The sequence below is a fragment of the Heptranchias perlo genome, chromosome 4 (genome assembly GCF_035084215.1).
Source record: "Heptranchias perlo isolate sHepPer1 chromosome 4, sHepPer1.hap1, whole genome shotgun sequence".
In the NCBI taxonomy this organism is placed as follows: Eukaryota; Metazoa; Chordata; class Chondrichthyes; order Hexanchiformes; family Hexanchidae; genus Heptranchias; species Heptranchias perlo.
The window spans coordinates 93,387,414-93,409,780 of NC_090328.1; the positions used below are offsets into that span (position 1 = coordinate 93,387,414).

Sequence of the window (22,367 nt, forward strand, 5' to 3'; positions counted from 1 at the left end):
TGCATTTTTTTTGTAGTCATTACTGCAAGGCCCTTCTATTTTTCTCCCTGCAGGATTTATACAGGCCATTTTCCTCTTTATCTCTCATTTGTTAATCCATTTAGGGTCATGTTTGCTTAGTCTGAGCTTGTTCGTTTTTGTAACGTATTATATTATACAACCTGGAATAACCAGTATTGGAGGATAATCAAAACACTGCCTTATGCTTTAAGTTAGAGCTCTTGTGGTCTGCATGGCTTTTTGTAGAATACTTGTAAACAGCTTTTCTAAATTTAAACATTCAAGGACAGATATTAACACTGGAAAAAAGGAAGAATCAATGGATTTAGATTTGTTCTGTTAATCTCTACTCTGGCCAAATCGAAAGGGGAGAAGATTCTAGATGCCCACTTCTTAATCATTCTGATTCTAAAAGTTGACCAAAGTTATCATTTTCTTTTCCTCCTTGCTATCAACTGGATGTCAATGTACGACAGTCCTGGTGAACCTTCGCTGTACTCCCTCTATTGCAACTATATCCTTTCTTAGATAAGGAGACCAAAACTGCACACAATACTCCAGGTGCGGTCTCACCAAGGCCCTGTATAACTGTATATCAGTGCATGGGATGCCAATGATTGGAAAATTCAGCCAGCAGGGGGGCTGCTGAGGATGGGGTATTCAGATCTGTGGGGGTTGGTTGATTGAGGCATGGGACTGCTATCCATTGCTGGAAGAGAATAGCAGCCAGTGCAAAGTTGCAGAATACACCTGGCAAAGAATGAGTGAGATGCAAACGTTGAGGGAGGGCAGAGGACTCATCATGAGCAATACCAGAACCAGCTATTAGTTTACTGAGTAAAGAGTGGTGTTAGCCTACTTTTCCCTGAAATGCATGGCTGACAAACTGTGTCCATTGCCTGTGGGCATAAAAGAGAACGCACAACTGGCAAGAAGCTACAAGTCTGTAAATCAATCTAGTGGTCTGGAAGATGTCATAAACCACAAGAGTGAATCAGCACTGGTTTACCAATGTTACCAGTGCCACCTGAATTATAGCCTTAAACTTACCGCCAGCTATTTGTTATTGTATATGAAAAATAGCTTCCCCCCGCCTCAAGTCTCAAGTCTTTACTATTTTTGTTATTGTTAAGACTGGGGCTCACTTACGTGTATTAGAGATAGTGTCGGCAAATAAAGCAGATGGTAACGTAGGATCTAAACAGATACGATACCATAGAACAGGCACTGCAGCATAATGAGACCATTCCCAGCCATGGAATACTTGTAAAAAAATAAAAACCTCAATGGGGTAGATTTTTTGTCTTTACGGCCTGGACATTAAGCAACACCTGGATGAAGTGCAAAGAGGGAAAACCGGTGAAGAGGATCACACGCTCCTTACAGAGTTTCAGTGAATTTTCATTCCATTAATTTAAATGGAAGGAAAATGGGTTCTGTTACTGGCACACGATCCTCCCTGCCAGATTTCCCTCTTTGCGCTCCACCCCAGCGCGAGGCGATAAGACGAAAACCTGCCCCATTGTTTCTTTTTTTTTAATCATAATGATCGTTCCAGTAGTCTTAAATATATGAGGACAGAGAGCTGTGCCTCATGCTTAGTGTTATAGAGCACACACTAATAGGCCTTGCAAAGGCTCAAGATAAACACCCATTCTTAGGAATACAGGCTTTTGCCATAGTTTTACCCAATCTGCTAATATTGGGCATTAGCACAATAGCACTTGAAACAGCTCAAAATAATGCATTTCACTTGAGCTGATTTTGTGTTTCTGCACAAAATAACGAGGCTTCAAGTAAGGGCAATCTACTCAAGGTAGCTCCTTACTGCTTTCAGCACATTCTCAATTTTCAGTTGAATCTAACTCGTTCTCAGATCAATATGAAACCACATATCAAAATTATTTATTTTAGCAAATCATTTTCTTTGGTATAAGACTGCAATTCAATCGTACAGTGAATTTTAAGTCACTAAGCTATTTTAAGTTAACATTCTTGAATACCCGAGATGCCTCATTGACTCAGATCTACTATCTCACAGGTGCAAATGCCTCGCCCTCTTCCATCATCTGCTTGTAACAGCTGAATAAGCCACAAGGCTTTTATTTAAAGTGCTTCGACTCCCACACACCTGGCCACCAGCAATGTTCGAGTGATGAAGCAGTTGAACATTATTTTCGTAAATAGTCCCATCATAAAGTAAAATGAAATGGCCCTTTCTCCATTAAAACCAGCTGATAAAGGGTTTTGATTTCTTTTTAAAAAGCAAGCCACAAATTTGCAGTTGATCCCATTACGTGCAACTTGAGTTATTGTACCAAAAGCCACACTCTTCTTGAGTAACAAGCTACCGTTTTGAACCCTTGACAAAAACCGATTACACTGGTTGACAGCATCGACTGGTTAACAGGCAAGCATAAATCAGAGCAGAAAAATAAACTTTATATTAAAAAGAAATTAAACTGGGAATCAAAAAAAATCTCAGCATGTAAACCAAATACTTAGATGGTCCTGACTGAGGTGGAACTAACACTAGACTGTTGTGATGAGTCCAGATCACTTATGAACAAGGATTATTATCTACAAGAGTGTAATATGCATAATAAATTGGATATCCAGGTGGTGAAGGATAGAATACTGGAGCCTGAATTTCAGTTGATTCCAAGCCTTTATTCACAGAGATCCCCATTACCCCTTCCACACCCTAGATAAGCTCTCATATAAATGGATACAAGAGAGTCCCCAATTGATACGCACCACTTGAACACAATTATCACTAATTGATATAAATCATATAGATATAATTAACAATATGTACATCTTATTTCAGTCATAATCATTCAGTATCCTCCAGTTAGCTAATAAACAGCGAAACAAACCTGTTTTACTGCTGGGCGCAAATGTTTCATAATTTATTTGATCTGAGTCAAGAGTACAAAGCAATATCTGCAAACAATCCATTCTACTTGTGACCCTCAAGGTCAACTAAATAAGAAAATCCTGGTTTCTTCTGCAACCACTCCCACCCTTTGATTAAGACTTTGTGGATCAACCCTGGAGCCTCAAAAGAGCTTTTCTCTTCCTCACACCTTTTATCACAAAGTTCAAGCTTACCAAGATTCAAAAGGGGCTCTTGCTGACACACTGGAGTCTGGAGCAGCAGCAAGCTTAGTCCAACAAGCATCTCTTCAGCAGGAATACTCTACAAACAGATCATTTTTTTTTAAAGAAACAGATGAAATTGTTTCTAAGGGGACCTAGAAGAAAAACTGATGTGCATATTTCATACTGCATCAGAACACAAATCATTATGACAAACATGATCACAATGCACAGAGTTTGGAGTACATTCAGAATATCATAATGACACCAAGAAATTCTTTGACTGATTTATTAGTATCTAAATTCAAGTAAAAATTAAATGATACATAAAAATAGACAGAACACAACTTAATTAAGTTTTCCTCATCGTAAATATGAGCAAACGTGATGATATATTGCCATTCATTTTTTATTGGGCAGTAGATTTATTTAACTGAATGATGCTGATAGAGAGGAGTATCATTGCTTATATATTTTAAGTTTGCCTCACTGTAAATATGAGCACGATCCTATCCATTCACCTATGGCTATGACAGAACTTTTACAAAATGCTACTTTTTATCCACTTGGTTCACTGACAATGTGATGCAAAGAAGATCACAAAGTTAGAAAAATAGAATACAAACGTTATCCTATGAATGAGGCAGAAATAAGTACATGAATTGCAAATATATTCCTCAACAGTTGAACAAACCATGCATTCTAATTCAAGAATCAGTTCATATCGCACATCCAGAAAACAAGCAGATTTATGTTTTTGCAATTTTTGGGGGCACATAAACTATTTGGCATGGAGGACTCTAATAAATTTTTCAACATCCAGTGATGCTTCTGCAGATAGCAACACACAAGAGAGCTTATTGGCACAGGGGAAAACAAATTCATAGACTTCAGAAAGCCTTAAGGAAACAAGGAGCAAGTTACAGAGATCTGAAGGTTGGAGTCTAGCCAACAATTGTTTTATGAATGTCAACCGATAAGGAGCACTAGATTTGATTTTTTTTAATGTGCATTTCAATTCACAACCAGTACCCCTTCTCTAATTAAAGTCGTTTGGTTTGGAGCCAAGGACCTGGAGAGGCAGGCATCTTGCTTTCCAGACTACATGAAGTTGGTGGTCTGGCAGCAGGAGTCCGTAAGATATTAATGTCCCAGAACTTGCAAAGCCAGTGGGCTCCATATGTGACATGTACATTATGCAAAATGTCTTGACAGTTGAAATGCCAATTGACCTTTTTTCAATTTGGGTTCCTGACAGCCCTAATTCTTTAGCTGAGATTCCTGTGAAGGGAATAATAATATTACTGAATAAGGAATAAAATTACATTAAATATAGAATAAGACACTACCTATGGTGTATCACAAACACGGAGCAGCATAAGGCACAGTGGAGTTGAGATGATGTTATTAACCACAAGGGTGAAGCTCAAGTTGTTTATCAGCGTTATCTAAATACTGAGATGTATTAATGCCTTGGAAGACACTTGAGAGAGTATTACAATTTATATAATAATATTCACAAACATGAGGATATATTGACATTTCACTTATTATTGCCCAGCGGATTTATTTAACTGAATGATGCTAATAGAGAGAAATAACATTGCTTATATATTTTACAGTAATGCGTCAGGACAAATTTCATTTATTATTAATACTTGAACATTCAAAATCCGCACTGCTTACCTCAGGAAGATTGCTAGCAATCATCTGAATTTGATGAATAAGGGAGGAGAATTCTCCTGTGATTTTCAGGCTAAATTCACAAACACACAGCAGTTGCAGAGACAGCTGGGCTAGTTCAGATTTCCAAAAGTGAGGATGGCGGAGGAAAGCTAGTGATAACTCTTTAAGAAATATAGCAGCTTCTGTAACCTGTGCCAAACCAGTTACCTGGTGGAAAATAAACAGAAATACAACAGTGCTTTTGACATTGCTATTGTACACTTATTCCAGCCAGGTACAAAATGATTTCTTGCAATGTGCTTAATCACAAACACCTCACCTTTGTTTTAGGATAGCAGCTGGTGGCATCCCTGGAATAAAAATTTGGGGAATAGAAAAGTCTGACTGCGGAAATTTGTAGTTGAGGTCATAGAGTCATAGAGTTATACAGCACGGATAGAGGCCCTTTGGCCCATCGTGTCCGCGCCGGCCATCAAGCCCTGTCTACTCTAATCCCATATTCCAGCATTTGGTCCGTAGCCTTGTATGCTATGGCATTTCAAGTGCTCATCCAAATGCTTCTTGAATGTTGTGAGGGTTCCTGCCTCCACAACCCTTTCAGGCAGTGAGTTCCAGACTCCAACCACCCTCTGGGTGAAAAAGTTCTTTCTCAAATCCCCTCTAAACCTCCCGCCTTTTACCTTGAATCTATGCCCCCTTGTTATAGAACCCTCAACGAAGGGAAAAAGCTGCTTAGTATCCATCCTATCTGTGCCCCTCATAATTTTGTACACCTCAATCATGTCCCCCCTCAGCCTCCTCTGCTCCAAGGAAAACAAACCCAATCTTCCCAGTCTCTCTTCATAGCTGAAGCGCTCCAGCCCTGGTAACATCCTGGTGAATCTCCTCTGCACCCTCTCCAAAGCGATCACATCCTTCCTGTATTGTGGCGACCAGAACTGCACACAGTACTCCAGCTGTGGCCTAACCAGTGTTTTATACAGCTCCATCATAACCTCCTTGCTCTTATATTCTATGCCTCGGCTAATAAAGGCAAGTATCCCATATGCCTTCTTTACCACCTTATCTACCTGTTCCGCCGCCTTCAGGGATCTGTGAACTTGCACACCAAGATCCCTCTGACCCTCTGTCTTGCCTAGGGTCCTCCCATTCATTGTGTATTCCCTTGCCTTGTTAGTCCCTCCAAAGTGCATCACCTCGCACTTTTCCGGGTTAAATTCCATTTGCCACTGTTCCGCCCATCTGACCAACCCATCTATATCGTCCTGCAGACTGAGGCTATCCTCCTCGCTATTTACCACCCTACCAATTTTTGTATCATCAGCGAACTTACTGATCATACCTTTTACATTCATATCCAAGTCATTAATGTAGACCACAAACAGCAAGGGACCCAGCACCGATCCCTGTGGTACCCCACTGGCCACAGGCTTCCAGTCACAAAAACAACCTTCGACCATCACCCTCTGCCTTCTGCCACTAAGCCAGTTTTGTATCCAAAGTGCCAAGGCACCCTGGATTCCATGGGCTCGTACCTTCTTGACCAGTCTCCTGTGGGGGACTTTATCGAAGGCCTTACTGAAATCCATGTATACCACATCCACTGCGTTACCCTCATCCACACGCCTAGTCACCCCCTCAAAAAATTCAATCAAATTAGTCAGACATGATCTTCCCTTGACAAAGCCATGTTGACTATCCCTGATTAATCCTTGCTTCTCCAAGTGGAGACTAATTTTGACATTTCAGAATTTTTTCCAATAATTTTCCTACCACTGATGTTAGGTTTAAGCATAACTGCAGTGCTGATAAGACATACAATCTTGCATATACAGAGCACCCAATCACATCCCTCACAAACATCTCAAAGTGCTTCACACACAATGAGTTGCTTTGAAGTCCAGTGACATGGTATGCTGGCAAACCTAGCAGGCATTTTGTGCATAGCAAGAAACTGCAAACAACGAAATGAAGGACCAGTTAATCTGTTTTTGGTGGTGGTACTTAGGAAATGTTGGCCACTACACTGCGAAACAGAGTCGCAAATTAGCACTTTTTGTATATCACTTTGCAACCTTAAACACACAAATTTGCAATATGGTACAGTCCCTTTAAAATGTAGTAAATGGATATAGAACAATACTGGTACAGCAGGAGGTAGTGAGTCTATTGTGTTTCTTTCTCATTGGTTGCATGTCTAATGAGTTATGCAAACTCCCTCCCCTCCATGTTTCTTCAATAGTCATTCTGAAATTTCGCTACAACTGCAACAGCCCTGGCTAAGGCCCACTCCTACTGTTGCCACAATGACCCCAGACCTGGTATATTCCCCCGGCCCTAGCAGATCACTTTTTGTTCAGGAGTCTGCTTTCTTCACACCTTCTAATCCCCTCTTGAAGAGATAAAAAGAGGAAGATAAGAAATAGGGAAAGGTAGAACTTGAATCCACATAGCACCTTTCATTTCCTCAGAATATCCCAAAGCACTTAGAATCATAGAAAGGTTACAGCGCGGAAGGAGGCCATTCGGCCCATCGAGTCTGTGCCAGCTCTAAGCAAGAGCAATGCAGCTAGTCCCACTCCCCCGCCCTATCCCCGTAACCCTGCAAATTTTTTCTTTTCAAGTACTTATCCAATTCCCTTTCGAAAGTCACGATTGAATCTGCCTCCACCACCCTCTCTGGCAGTGCATTCCAGATCACTTCATGGAAAATTAATTACTTTTGAAGTGTAGTCACTGTTGTTTTGTAGGCACATCAACAGCCAATTTGCACTCAGTAAGGTCCCACAAACAACAATCAAATGAATGACCAATTTGGTTTTGGTGGTGTTGGTTGAGGGATACATTTTGGCCAGGACACAGAGAGAATTCTCCCGATCATCTTTGAATGCTCCTACGGGATCTTTTACATCCATCTGAGGGGACAGATGGGACTCCGGTTTAACATCTCATCCAAAAGACAACATCTCCAACAATGCAGCACTCCCTCAGCCTAGGTTATGTTCTCAAGCCCAGGAGTGGGTCTTGAACCCATGACCTTGTGACAGAGACAAGAGTGCTACCACTGAGCCAAGGCTGACACTTAGGAAGGGGGAAAAAGAGAAGCAGAAAAGGATAAAGAGGAGAGGAAGGCAGAAGAAAGGAAGCCCAAGTGATACAATAAAAGGAGAGAAAAAGAGAACTACAAAAGGAAAAAAAAACACAAGAGGAAGAAAGTGAACCAGAAGAGAAAATGAACCAGGAAAGGGGAGAGAGCGAACCAGATATGAGAAGAGAGCAAATCAACAAGGGAGAGAACATGAACCAAAAAAGAATAGCCTGAAACAAGGAAAGGAGAGAGCAAGCCACAGAAACAAAAGTAAGCCTAAGATAGAGCAAACCAGAAAAGAAGAGCACAAAGTGTAAAACAAGAATGAAAGTGAACCAGGAAAGTAGAACCAAAAGAGAAAGAAAGTGAACAAAAAAGTGAACCAGAACAGGAGGCGAGGGAGAGATAGAATAATAAGAAACGGAGAGAAACAAGAGAGAAATAAAGGGGTGAAAAGTGATGTATGGAGAAGTATACATAAAAGAAACAGAGAGAAACACACAGAGCTTATGGAGAGATAGACACACAACCAGAAGAGGCAAGAAAGACAGACAGAAGAGAAACGGTGAGAAAGACAAGGAAAAGAGCAGAGATATAGAAAAGGGAAGAAGGTGAGAAAGAGAGAGAAACATAGACAGGTAGATGAAAGGGACAAAAGAGAGAGACACAAATAGTTGAGAGGGAGAGAGAGAGAGAGAGAGAGAGAGAGAGAGAGAGAGAGAGAGAGAGAAGCAACAAATCCAGAAAAGGTCAGGGACTGAGTCACGCAGAAGACTAGACTGTAACTCTTGAAAAAAGTTATGTGCGCTATTGATTTTGCTTCTGTTTGTCAAGGATGATGTGCAAATCATCTGCAAGGAAACGTGGACTTAAAAAAAAAGCTTCAGGATTTTGTTCCAGCAATATTAGATATGAGCACACCTGGGAAAATGTCCCACTTTTCTTCAAATAGTGTCCTGAGACCATTAACATCCACCTGAATAAGCAAACTGGATCTTGGTTTAGAATTTAATCCAAAGAATGACACTTCTACCAAAGCAGCACTCCCTCCATACTAAAATATCAGTTTCGATCATGCACTCAATATTCTGATATGGGATTTGGACCCACAACCTGCTGAGCCAGGGTAGAGTTGCCAACCCTCTCAGATTGTCCGGGTGTCTCCCAGAACTGAGGATCGCTCCTCCGGGCACTGCTGCTCGCAACCCGGGAGAAAAGTACTTTGTATTCACGGTTCGCAGATCTTCGTGTCTCAACCACCTCTGTGGTCTCTACTTGCAATTCCTGTCCCCACCATCAGACCTGGTGTAGCTCAAAGAACCTGTCTGACCATCTCAGCCATTCCCTGCCTCCCAGAAGTGGTCTGGAATTCTTTTGTAACTGTTTCTGCCTTGTGCTCTTGTATTTCTGGTGAAGCCACACCGTGGAGCAGGACCAGCTAACTATGTTCAGTCTGCAGTAAAGTCAAATATGCATACTGGCAATTTATTGATCCAACATCATATTTAGTTTATTTCTTGCAATGTATATCATGTTTATTTGGTAATTGGTTAAAATGGATTACCGTAACAATATACTTGCCATAAACTACTGTTGGAGCTCCAACAGTCATATGATTTATCTGTGGAGAAAAAACATTGTTTGGTGTAAATTGTCACTATTTCCTTCCATCTTTTCTTGTCTGAAGCCTTCCTGTGCCATACAGGTTAGACTGAAACTTGCCAATGTCGAACCAGAGCTGGCTGTTGGGGTGTAGATGAGAGTGGGCTAGGATGACTCGCCATGATATTCCCCCTCACCACCCTCAGAAAGCAGCAAGGCCTCCACTCACCAGCTGTCAGCATCCAACAGCACAGTTTAAATTGAGAACTTAGTGTGTGGGAAGTCACTGTTGCAAAACAGCCTTCCATCATGGGATGCAGCACATTCGAGCACCAATAATCTGTATCACCATGCTGCCCCTCTGATCTACTCCTGATCGCCTCCCTTAACCCTCCTATCTAAAAAGCTCCTATCTAAAAAGCAATGACGCATACTGGGGTTCCTATATTATTTCAAAACATTTCTGTCCAAATTGTATATCTAGTTAAAAAAAAATTCTTGTGTACTATGCATAATTATCTTACATTATCTTTGGAATGCTAGAGTACAGAGACACTCAACTAAGCTAACGGTCACATGATCAAACCTCCAGGAATACGTCCAACCAGAGTTGACAACCCTAAATCCGAGGCAAGAGTGCTATCCACTCAGCTGAGCTGACAAACACAGTGTAATACAGAGGTCTGCACTATACCTGGACAAACCAGGCCAATCTGACACTGGGTTCAAAATTAAGGTCACCCCCAAGATATGTATAGTCAACAGTATCAGAGAAAGCAACATTCATCAGCATTTCCATGTTTCCCATATGTCAGTTTGAATCAATTACAGCTCCTCTCTATGTCAATCACATAAATCCAGCATTTATTTCAGGATTCAGAAAGAAGCAGAGGTATGACTAAGAAGGTGGGTGGATTAGAGTCAAATCAGGTACTGAAAGAGAAATAAAGAGAGTGAAAGAAAGATTGGGTTAAGTGAGAAAAAAAGAGAGACAGAAAGGAAAAGTAAGAAAAAAAAAATTAAAATTTAAGATTTGACATTTCTAAAATCTCCAACAATTCACTATCTGAACGAATGAGACTCCACAGTTTAAATTGTTCACTTTCAGTGCCAGAGAGGCTGATTAACAGACAATAACAATTATTATGTTGTTAAAAGGGTACTTACGCTATTAATTACTATTAACTTTCTGTGACGAGTTTAATGGGCAATTAATGTCAAAATCCAGCAAGTTCTTAAAAATAACGAGATGTTGTTTGTGCAAAGCAAACAGCGGAGCAGCATACTTCGACCAGCAAGTTCGGGAAATTCGCAAATCACGGCGCACCTCTTAGTCCCCTGAACTTGCTGGGCGATTTGCACGTGAATAACGGCGTGCTTCGTTCACATGCCGTTATTTTTTCAGTGATAACAATCGGAGATGACACAGTAGTCTGCTATGAAATGCTGCATCTATAACATTTGAATCTCATTGCACCCCAATGAAGAGAAACTTTATTAATTTGTGAACAATGCTGCCTGGTTCTTGGAAATACAACATCTCAAGTCCCTCATTTTGCACCTAGTGAGGAAGCAGCTTCCAGTTTACACCTTTTTACTACTGCTTTTAAATATAAAACCAAATTTTTGTCACACACACACAAACTTTTCAGTATGGGATAGTTGTTTAATGATTAAGAGTTCAAACCCTCCCAAGGAGAGAGGTGCTGAAGCCAATTCTAATTCCTCGATGGCCACTCGAGCTGAGATCAGCTAACTCAGCATAGTCCAGGAATTGAATCTGGAACCTTGCTGGTCTGTATATACGACATCAGGAAGTGCTCTTACCAACTAAGCCATCGGAAGAGCATCTGTGTGTCATTTTTTGACAGTATTTTCATGTACATATATGAACATATGAAAATAAAGACAGGAAAAGACCATTTCGCGCATCAAGCCCACCCCAATGCGACATGGTACATCACTGCCTCACCTCTAATCACCCAATCTCCTGGGACATGCAAAAAAGAGGGCGGGGGGGAGGAAACTGAAGCCAAATTTAGGAAAAACTGGGAAATTCCCCTCTGACTCAAAGGCAATCAAGCAAAATTCTAGGAAACTGCGTTAACTTATAAATCCTTCTTATTCCAACTAACCTGCAATTTACCCCCTAGAACCAGAAGAACTATAATTGCAAGTTGCTTTTTACAGATATGGATCAATACAAACAAGTTTGTGTATATTTGTGTTTATTTGGACAGCTTCAGTGATACTAAACCAAAGTACATTCATGGGCGGGGTATAACTTACATTTTGTGGTTTAAAACAGAAATGAGTAAATAGTGAATGTGCATTTTATTTTTGAGAGATTGTGGTAAATAATTACGAAAAACCACATCCCAGGGTTCTTAAGTTCTTTTAGGATGATGCCCACAACCTTATCTGATTTTGCCACCACCTTTAAATGTACACAGTGCACTTTTAGTAAAGAAATGCTCAGTACCCTTTTGTACATAGCCAACACCTTTATTTTCTGCTAGGTGCTGCCCTAGATTTTGAGAAAATATACCTAATGAGATGACCGTTAACCAATAATAAAAAAAAAATCACAGTATAGCTCCCCTGATGACTCAATGTGTAACTTATTATGCAGTGTGATACTGAGTCATACAGACGAGAAAAATCCCAGATATGAACCTTGGTGTGTTGAATTAGCTAATCTCAGTTGGGGCGATGGTAGCAGCACTACAATGAGGCTCAAAGCACCTGAGCTAGGGAGAGGAGAAAAAAAAGCAGTGAGAAACCTTCTCTTGATCTCTGCTGGAAAGTGCACATTTGGGTAGTGGATGAAGATAGGAATTGGGCTTAGTTATGGTGGGCCCACGGTGGAATAGCCGGTTGACACTCAGTCTAGATTCACACAAGTAGCGTGGCCACTTTGGTGAGGTGGTGCAGGACTGCCAGGTTCATAATGGAAGAGAAAATTAGGAGGGGCACAGAAAATCTCAGTGAATAGTAATTACATTATAAAACATTCAGTTCACACTGAATGTAAAAAACTATACCAATTATTATAAGCCGATATTGGTAAAAATGACCATGAAGCTGTTGGATTTTTGTAAGAAACATGCTGGCCTTATCGTGTCAGGCCTAAAATGTGACTCCAGTCCCACACCATAGTGAATGACTCTTAATTACCCTCTGAAGTGGCCTAGCAAGCCACTCAATTGTATCAAACCATTACATTTGGGCAAGTACATATCAGCAATAAATGCCAGCCTTGCCAGCAACACCCATATCCTGAGAATGAATTAATAAAAACACAAATGGAAATTAATCCTATTTTTACAAATGGAAGATTGGGGATGATGTTATTTGTTTCTCCCCCATTCTTTCTCTTTGTGAAGATGCAGTTCACTGGACATGTCGATAACTTAATCCTGTGTTTAATTTAGACAGTGTAATATATAACTGCAAAATTAATAGTCTAGTTATCAGGAAAACCATTATGGCAGTTCTTGATAGCATCAATAGGGTGGTGAGTGTCTGGAACGAGCTGCCAGAGGCAGTAGTAGAGGCGGGTACAATTTTGTCTTTTAAAAAGCATTTGGACAGTTACATGGGTAAGATGGGTATAGAGGGATATGGGCCAAGTGCAGGCAATTGGGACTAGCTTAGTGGTATAAACTGGGCGACATGGACATGTTGGGCCGAAGGGCCTGTTTCCATGTTGTAACTTCTATGATTCTATGATTATTAACCAGTAAACAATTCTTCATGACCGAATGACCTGGTTAAAACAGGCCAGGCCGTATCAGTGATAGCTTGTCACTTCTGAACAAGTCACGTCATTGTGTCCCTAACCCTCGCTGAGCAGTCCTCTTCTTTCTTATAGCTACATATGTGGGCAGATTTTCCTTTTCCTGTGGCTATTGGATTGCCTAAGCGTGCAAATACAGGAAAATCAGGGAAGTGGCGCGCTTGCCCCCTAAAACAGCTGTTTTAGGTGGCATCCATTTGTTTCAATAGATGAAAAATCAGGCGAGCTCCCATACCGACATGCACTGCTCCCTGCCTGATTTTCCTGTATTCGCAGCATGCAAGCAATCCAATAGCTCCAGGTGAGGAAACAGGAAGATCTGCGCCATATTGTTCTAATCTAAATTTACTACAAATGATAATGAGCCACCATTCTGTGTCTCGACAGGTTTGCCCATATGCTTGATTTAGATCTGGTACAGTTCATTCCACATCAGTTTAAAAAAAAATGAAGCACCCCGGAAATGGGATATATAACATTTGCAGAAGCAATATATGATCCACCTCCCTTACCCAAAAGTAGTCATTACCACACTTATGTTTGAGGTTATACTCCAGTGAGGTAAAAAGTCTAGGCTAGTTGTAAGAAAGAAATGGACAGCGAGGGTAGGAACGCAGTAACGTGACATTTTGAAACGTGACAAGCACTGACTGACATGTCCTGGCCTGTTTAACTAGGTCATGAAGAACTGTTTACTGCCCAATAGTCCACTGATGTTATCAAAAGTTGCCAGAAGAGTTTTCTTGGTAACAGGTCAATTCGCTTTACAGTTTAATTCCACAGTAAGCAAAAGAATTGCAAATTTTTGTGGGTAGTGATGCAGATTAATCCAATTTATCATAGTCTAATATGGTGTTATAGGTACTGGACAATTTGAAAAGGCTCAAAATGACAGGGAATGCAAAAATTAATAAAATTGAACTGCTACTTTAATGACATGCTTGGTGCTTGGATACGATAACTGAACAAACCACAAACCAGGAGATCAAAAAGAATACATGATCCTGGGTACAAAAAGAAACAGTGAAAGCCTTACAACTGAACTGCGCTTACTTCTCCGACATAACTTCAGTAATCTGTTGTTCTAAAAGGGTCTATTTCTGGACAACTCCATTTGTCCAGAAATGTTAGGTCTCCTTACCGAAGAAAGGATATACTTACCATCGAGGGAGTGCAGTGAAGGTTCACCAGACTGATTCCTGGGATGGCAGGACTGTCGTATGAGGAGAGATTGGGTCGACTCGGCCTGTATTCACTAGAGTTTAGAAGAATGAGAGGGGATCTCATTGAAACATATAAAATTCTGACAGGGCTAGACAGACTGGATGCAGGGAGGATGTTTCCTCTGGTTGGGGGGGCCAGGACAAGGGGTCACAGTCTCAGGATACAGGGTAGGACATTTAGGACTGAGATGAGGAGGAATTTCTTCACTCAGAGGGTGGTGAACCTGTGGAATTATCTACCACAAAAGGCTGTGGAGGCCAAGTCACTGAATATATTTAAGAAGGAGCTGGATAGATTTCTGGACACAAAAGACATCAAGGGGTATGGGGAGAGAGCAGGAACATGGTATTGAGATAGAGGATCAGTCATGATCATATTGAATGGCGGAGCAAGCTCGAAGGGCCGAATGGCCTACTCCTGCTCCTATTTTCTATGTTTCTATGTTAAGGGTAGTTTCTAGGTGAAATGGTTCACATACATGATTGGATCCAGTTTATGCTCATAACATCTGCTGTGATATTCTGCAGCCCTGTGAGATGTTGAGAAGAAAGGAGATTCTTCTTTGCATGGATTTGCATGATGCTGAGGAAGAATATTCAAGAGCATGGTGTCTTCTCATTTATTTAGGTATTTCACTGCAGTGATATCGTCAGTCCAGGTGCTCATGAAGATGAGGGATATTAGCATTGGGGAATGGAACACTTTCTATTTGTTCCCATCAAAGTCAAATCATAGTGTCTCTTGTTGAAGAACCTTCATTGCCTGAGACCATTAAGGCATCAACTCCAGTGCATAAGCACCAAGTTCTGCTGAGGCACATCAAGCTGGAGGACATCAACTAGCAGTCTCTGACTGAGTTTTCTAGTTGATGTGGTGAAAAGAAATCATCCCACCAGAGTATAGAGATGCATCCATTATCTATCTAGTCAAACATAAGTAGATGTGTGTGACTCATGGAGGAATTTGCCTACTTGTAATCGCAAGGAAAATACTTGCTAAGATTATCCTAAATTGTTACATCGAGCATATAGCTGAAAAATTCTTGCCTGATAGCCAGTGCGGATTCAGAAAAGACAAATGTACTACCGACATAGTCGACTGCCAGACAACTTCAGGAAAAGTGTCGAGAACAAAACTTGGATCTTTACGGTGTCTTTGTTGATCTCACAAAGACCTTTGATACAGTCAGCAAAGAGGGCCTCTGAAAACTACTGGCCAAAGTTGGCTGTCCCAAAAAGTTTATCCAGATGATCCACAAGTTCCATGATGGCATGATGGCCAAATTTATTAAAGATGGCGAAGTTTCCTACTCATTCCCTGTCTCCAATGGAGTCAATCAAGATTCTGTTTTAGCTCCCACCTTGTTTACTTCTCTGCTTACTTATGCCTTCAGGAACTTGGATAAACGAGTGTATATTCACTTCAGGATGGATGGTAAACTGTATAATCTCTGTTGCCTGCAGTCCATAACTAAGACCTCTGTAGAACTTGTTCGGGAGCACTTGTTTGCTGATGACTGTGCTTTGTTGCCCACACAGAAGAGGACCTGGACTATTTTTCAGATGCTTGTAAGAAAGTTGGCCTCATTATCAGTGTGAAGAAGACGGAAGTTATATACCAGCCTGCCTCTGGAAAATCTTATGTGCAACCCAACATTACCATCCACGGGCACAGGCTGTATGCAGTGGATTAGTTCACCTACCTCGGAAGCACCATGTCATGCGATACACCCCGAGATGAGGTGAACCACAGATCGTTTAAAGCCAGTTGTGCTTTTGCAAGGCTCCATGTGGTGGTATGGGATAAAAGGGGCATTAAACTAGCAACAAAACACAAGGTCTACAAGGCAATAGTTATAACATTCTTACTGTATGGGTCTGATAGTTGAATCATTTACAGTCACCACATCAGAAAACTCAAACATTTCCACTTAGGTTGCCTCAGAAAGATCATGAAAATTCAATGGTGGCACAAGATTCCATACACAAGTCCTCAGACAGCAAATATGTCAGGCATAGAGGCAACGATAATAAAGGCGCAGCTAAGGTGGGCTGGTCTCCTAGTCAGAATGTCTGATACTAGATTACCCACAAAGGTATTCTACAGTGAGCTGAAGCTCGGTAAATGTTCATGTGGTGGTCAATTCAAAATATATAAGGATTGCCTAAAGACCAATCAAAAAAAATATGGCATCTCAACTGACACATGGGAGCAAGATGCTTGTGACAGGAAGAAGTGGCAAAAGATGATTCATGATGGCAAAACTTGAAGCAAGTCATATCCAGCTAGCCGAAGAAAGGAGCGCCCAGGGGAAATCAAGGAAAATCAACTCTCAGATCAATCTGACATTCGATGTCCTGTGTGTGGAAAAACATCCCTTGTTTTTGAAAATCAGACTTTACAGTCATTTGACAAACCACAACCTGTATAAAAACGGAGATGAATCACAGGCTGTCATTATCGACAATGATGAACATCATCTTTATTCCCTCCCAAAATGGAATACTCATTAGTTAATGGCAAGATACAACAGCAAAGCTCAATATATTTGCCTCAAGCCCACCATTTTGGTGTGATGGTGGTTGCTTGATTGACTTTGACTTCCTGGAACGACGCAGATTCCCTCAGGACTGCTATGGTCAGCAAACCCAGGGTTCACCTACAGAACTCTATCCGAATCTTGCTACCTGCTTAAAGCAATGAGGCACTCAAAATGTATGTTCCTGAAGCGGTCTAGTGATAATGCTATGCCCAGAACAGTCTACAGCCAGGTGCCTACAAAGGACAAGTCTCATATTGGCTCCAGTGGGAATCTCTCTCAGTTTATAATGGAAGTCAATGCCAGTAGCTGCAGGACTAAAATAAGCATTTTCCTTCTGGAAGTAATATTTCATGTGTGATTATGGCATTAGGTCACTTAAGGTAGGCAGCATCAATATTAGTATTTATTTTTGGCCTCTTTTCCATTCCTTTTTCTCCCCCTCCCAGGTTAATCTCCTTAATTGGGATAAATTAGATTGGCCTACCCACAAATGCCATTTAATAATCGATGTACCAAGAACAGCACTTTCATTGGGGTAGCAAAGAGTATAGATTTGAATTCCATTAAGGCCTGAGATGAGTGGTTATTATCATGTGTTCCAAACAAAGGCGAAGCAAGCTGATGTCTTAACCTGCTATACAAGAGATGACATTATACTGAAATAATGGCAAACAATTTTACAACACCAAGTTATAGTCCAGCAATTTTATTTTAAATTCACAAGCTTTCGGAGGCTTCCACCTTCGTCAGGTGAACGAAGGAGGAAGCCTCCGAAAGCTTGTGAATTTAAAATAAAATTGCTGGACTATAACTTGGTGTTGTAAAATTGTTTACAATTGTCAACCCCAGTCCATCACCGGCATCTCCACATCATGAAATAATGGCATACACAGATTTAACTACTGGGCCAATTACAAAAATTTGTGCAGCTGGAATAAAGGGAAAATAAAATCAAGATGAGGGAAGAACAGATTTCAGCAAGTGTAATACCGCTGTGAACTAGAAATATGTCAAACCTCTTCTGCCATGTTCTTAAAGGAATTAATCAGGCACAAGCTCTATTCCAGAGTGAGGCTGACAGTAAATATCCCCAAGGTCAATATTATTCCCGTAGAACAATAACAGCAATGTGTAAATCATCTAAACTTGGTCTGACACTGGTTGTACCTTTGAGCTCAAGTGATAAGGAACACCCTCTGGAGCTTATTGCAGACACTTTCAAGTTTTTACTGTTTTATATCTGTAGTATTAAATCTCAGAAGTCTGCACGAGTTGACTTCCCAGAATGAGCGGAGTAGAGTCACTCACAATATTAGTATAAGCACGGTATTAGAATTATATTGAAGTTCCCTAAAGCAATATAACTTGGGACTAGATGTGTGACTAATCTGCCAATCTTAGTTTGAAAATGCTATTTCCAAAAACAGTGTCTAATTTAAGTAATATACTTTTAATTTAAAGGAATAGGCATTCTCAACTGCTATGTCTTTACTACTCCAACTGATGGTGTCAAGGGAGCTCACAGAGTCGTGTCTTATGAATTTTTGTAATCAATATGATCATTTAACAATATCCACAAGGTTGCTGTGAAATCTTACCTGCAAGTGTGGTACAAGGTCAAAGAAGAGCCGGAGAGCCTGCTGTGCAAACGGAGTTGGTGCATCCTTTTCCTCTCCAGATTGAGACTGAAGTACAACCTTAAGAAGGCTAAGACGAAGCTCAGAATTCTCTCGCAGACAGTAAGGTTCACAATACAGATACTTGAGAAACGGTGCCATCATTAGCACAATGGGTGCCTTTAGCCTTTAATAAATATTCACAGAAAATTGTACATTTTAAATATCTCTACAATTTAAACAATGCCAAACCATCAGGTCTACAATAAAATCTTTCTCATCCTTTTTTTTGTTTGCAATTTTCTCCTTTATTTTAATCTCCCTGCATCACACTCAATGTTCCTCTGCAAGAAGACACGCAGCTATCCAGCTCCCATACCTCTGGAAATGACATGCGGTAACCATTGATAGGAGGAACATGAGACAGGCCCAAGATGATTTTCTACCTTTCCCTGCTGAGAGGTAGTAGTCACCACTCAACAACTCCCCCAGCAAAGGGTCAGCCAAGATCAAGAGCTCAGCAGGTGAAGAATAACAGACACGTACCACCACATTGATATACAAAAGGTACTGTGCTACTGGACAGCCATTAAAATATTTTATTTTTAACTTACGCAACTGTTCTGTTACTATAATGGATTTTTAAGAAAAGTTACTCTTGATAATAGATGTTTTGTTATTGAATTAACATTTTTACCTCTCTGGAGGCTGTTGAAAAATAGCAGATATCTGCTGAAGGAGAAATGGCCAGCTATCAGATCTGTTCTCCAATACAACAATATAAGGGTGTGGAGAGTTCCTGTAACAAAACAAAACACTATTAGCAGAAGGCATACTTCACAAGCTGGGTCTCCAGTGAAAGACCTTGTTCAAATTTCATAATACTGGCTTTTTATAAAATCAAATCAGCAAACTTGCAGTCAGATCATTTTATTAATTAAACTAAAACAACTGTGCACAATAAATACAGTAAGTAGGTCAACAAACTCTGATTGAGGCAATTTTAGTAAACGTTCCTTATTAGGGATGTCTTCCTCTATAATATATTTATATTGTGTGTGTATTCATAAGTTTGTATTTCAATAGAAAAAAATATTTTTAAAAACACAGTAAGCAACTGAATCAACCATTTCCAGTTGGTCAAACAGAAGATGAAGAACAGGAAGCAGACATAGCTCAGTATTTTTCTTCCATATTAAAATCATTGTCAACATATTCCTTCTGCTTCAATTTATTCCAATATACATTTTCATATTATCTAAAAATACAGTTAAATGCGCTGTTTTGAGAAATTTTAAATAATAAGGTACTTCAACGGTATACCTTTTTCCATTGTTTAACTGCAGTGAAGCCAAAAATGCAGATGAATGCACGTGTGCATAACTCTCTTTTGCCCATTCAAAAGCAGTGAAAGCAGAAAGCTATGCTGATCTGCTCTGTTCACACTGCTCTCAGCAATTCTCTCTTTGCTGCACTGCATGCTACATTGTAATTGGGGCGTTGGGGTTTTAATGCCAATAATGAACACGACGTGTTGGAAACGATAAAGTAGAATGAGTAAAAATCTCATCTTGGATTCTTAAATTTATGGCTTGTGAGCGTGAGAAATCATGCCTAGTGTGGCTGATTAAATTGTTCATTCCTTGATTGATGTTCACACCAGGTAGTGCAAGCCTAGCGTTATTGAGAGTCTAGCCCCGAGGAGTTGAAGTTTAGCATATCAGCTAATGACCCTTGGTTTCCATCTCAGCACTGGATAGTCTGACTGTTAATGAGGTGTATTTCCGGATCAAGATAAACAGCAAACCAGATGTTAGTATTTTTCTCATTCCATTTTTTAGATATCCTGTTCCTCCTCCCCTTAACCTCTCATACAGAATCATTACTCCTCTGCCTTCTTACTCTCCTGCCACCATCCCAGGCTTGAATCCCCTTAAACAACCCTCAATGCCTCTCTCAGCATTCTCCAAAGTGCCCATCAAGGCACCCGTCACTGCCTCCTTACAAGAATCAACCCCAAATACTCTATCCTCTTCTCTCTCTGACCTTCCCACCCAGCACACCTGTTGTGGGCTAACCCTGCCAAACTTCTTCCCATCCCGCTCACTCCATCCACCACTTCCCCCCTACACTCTGCCAGTAGATCAACAATCACCACCCCCTTTCGCAGTTAACTCCAGAATATCTGTTCACTTACATACAAGGCCCTTGCCAACCATGACGTTATTGTGGACAATTGCACTGACATCCTGACTTTAATGGAAACTAGGGTACAGTAGTGTAGTGGTTATGTTACTGGACTAATAATCCAGGAAGCGAGTTAAAATCCCACAATTTCAGTTTGAGAATTTGAATTCAGTTTTTTTTTAAAATCTGGAAATAAGAAGCTGGTATCAATAAAAGTGACCATGATTGGATTGTCATAAAAAGCCAATGTCCTTTAGGGAAGGAAACCTGCCGTCCTTTCCCATCTGGCCTATATGTGACTCCGGTCCCATACCAACGTGGTTGACTCTTAACTGCTCTCTGGAGTGGCCACGCAAGCCTCTCAGTTGTATCGATCTACTGCAAAGAATAAAACTCCCTACCTAACAGCACCTTGTGGTAGCACCTTCCCCACACTGACTGCAGCGGTTCAAGGCAACCAGGAATGGATAATAATTAATGGCTTGCCAGCGACGTCCACATCCAAAGAATGAATTTTTTTTAAAAAAGGATCATGGTCGATGACAGGTTGCACCTAACTGAAGGCTCCCAGCCTGGTTATACTCACCAAACCCTCTCCTGCACCTTGGATTCTCTTGCCCTCAGTAAAACCTTTACTCTCTCCCATCCTGGTCATTCCTCTAGTAGGTCCTTCATCTTCGCTCCCTTATGTCCAAGGAGCACAGACTTGAGCATAACTGGCGTACAACTGGTTTCGCCATCAATCATTAGATCTTGCTCGACCGCAACAATCACTATCGGGCCTCACTTTCCTCTGCCAAAACCAATTATTCTAGAATCATCCTGGAGAACAAAAATAACCCCCTGCTTCTTTTCTCCACAACCAAACATCTCCTTAAACCCCTGCCCTCTCCACCCTCACCTCCAACAAGCGTGAGGAACTCATGCACTCCTTTGTCACTAAGGTAGAGATCATCTGTTCAGCTGCTTCCCCTCCCACCCCCGTTTCCCCTTGCCCATCGAGCTAGACCTCTCCAAGGATTCCCCCCTGCCCAAGCCCTGAACCCGCATCTCTCTCTAGTTTCTCCCCGATCTTCCCTCATGCCCATGAGACCCGGCTCTTGCTCCTTTGACCTCATTCCCACTAAACTGTTGACCATCCAACTTCCTTTCCTGGCCCCCATATTAGCTAACACTGTAAATGGTTACCTCACCTCAGATACTGTCCCCCTCCCTTTCAAAACTGCCATCATCACTCCCTCCTCAAAAAACCCACACTTCAGCTTTCTGCCCTTACAAACTACTGCCTCATCTCTAACCTCCCTTTTCTCTCCAAAGTACTTTAATGTGTTGCTGCCTCCCACTCCTGTGCCATCTTTCCAACAACTCCATGTTTGAACCTCACCAATCAGGATTCCACCCCCGTCACAGCACTGAAGCGGCCCTAATCAAAGTCACAAATGACAGCCTCTGTGACTGTGACCGAGGTGCACTATCGCTTCTTGTCTTCCTCAATCTCTCTACAGCCTTTGACACGGTCAA

At 41.0% G+C, this 22,367-nt stretch overlaps 1 protein-coding gene across 2 annotated transcripts in view; it reads right to left on the reverse strand.

Annotated features, from left to right (window-relative positions):
- The window catches only part of focad (focadhesin), a 212,373-nt gene that overhangs the window by 142,907 nt on the left and 47,099 nt on the right, over positions 1–22,367 (reverse strand). For both annotated transcript variants that reach the window (XM_067983305.1, XM_067983307.1), the window contains exons 6-9: positions 19,357–19,458; positions 18,642–18,846; positions 4,789–4,995; positions 3,115–3,202 (exon numbers count right to left, since the gene is read on the reverse strand). In XM_067983305.1, the coding sequence (XP_067839406.1) occupies positions 3,115–3,202; positions 4,789–4,995; positions 18,642–18,846; positions 19,357–19,458 (602 nt within the window). The remainder of the gene's footprint in view (positions 1–3,114; positions 3,203–4,788; positions 4,996–18,641; positions 18,847–19,356; positions 19,459–22,367) is intronic.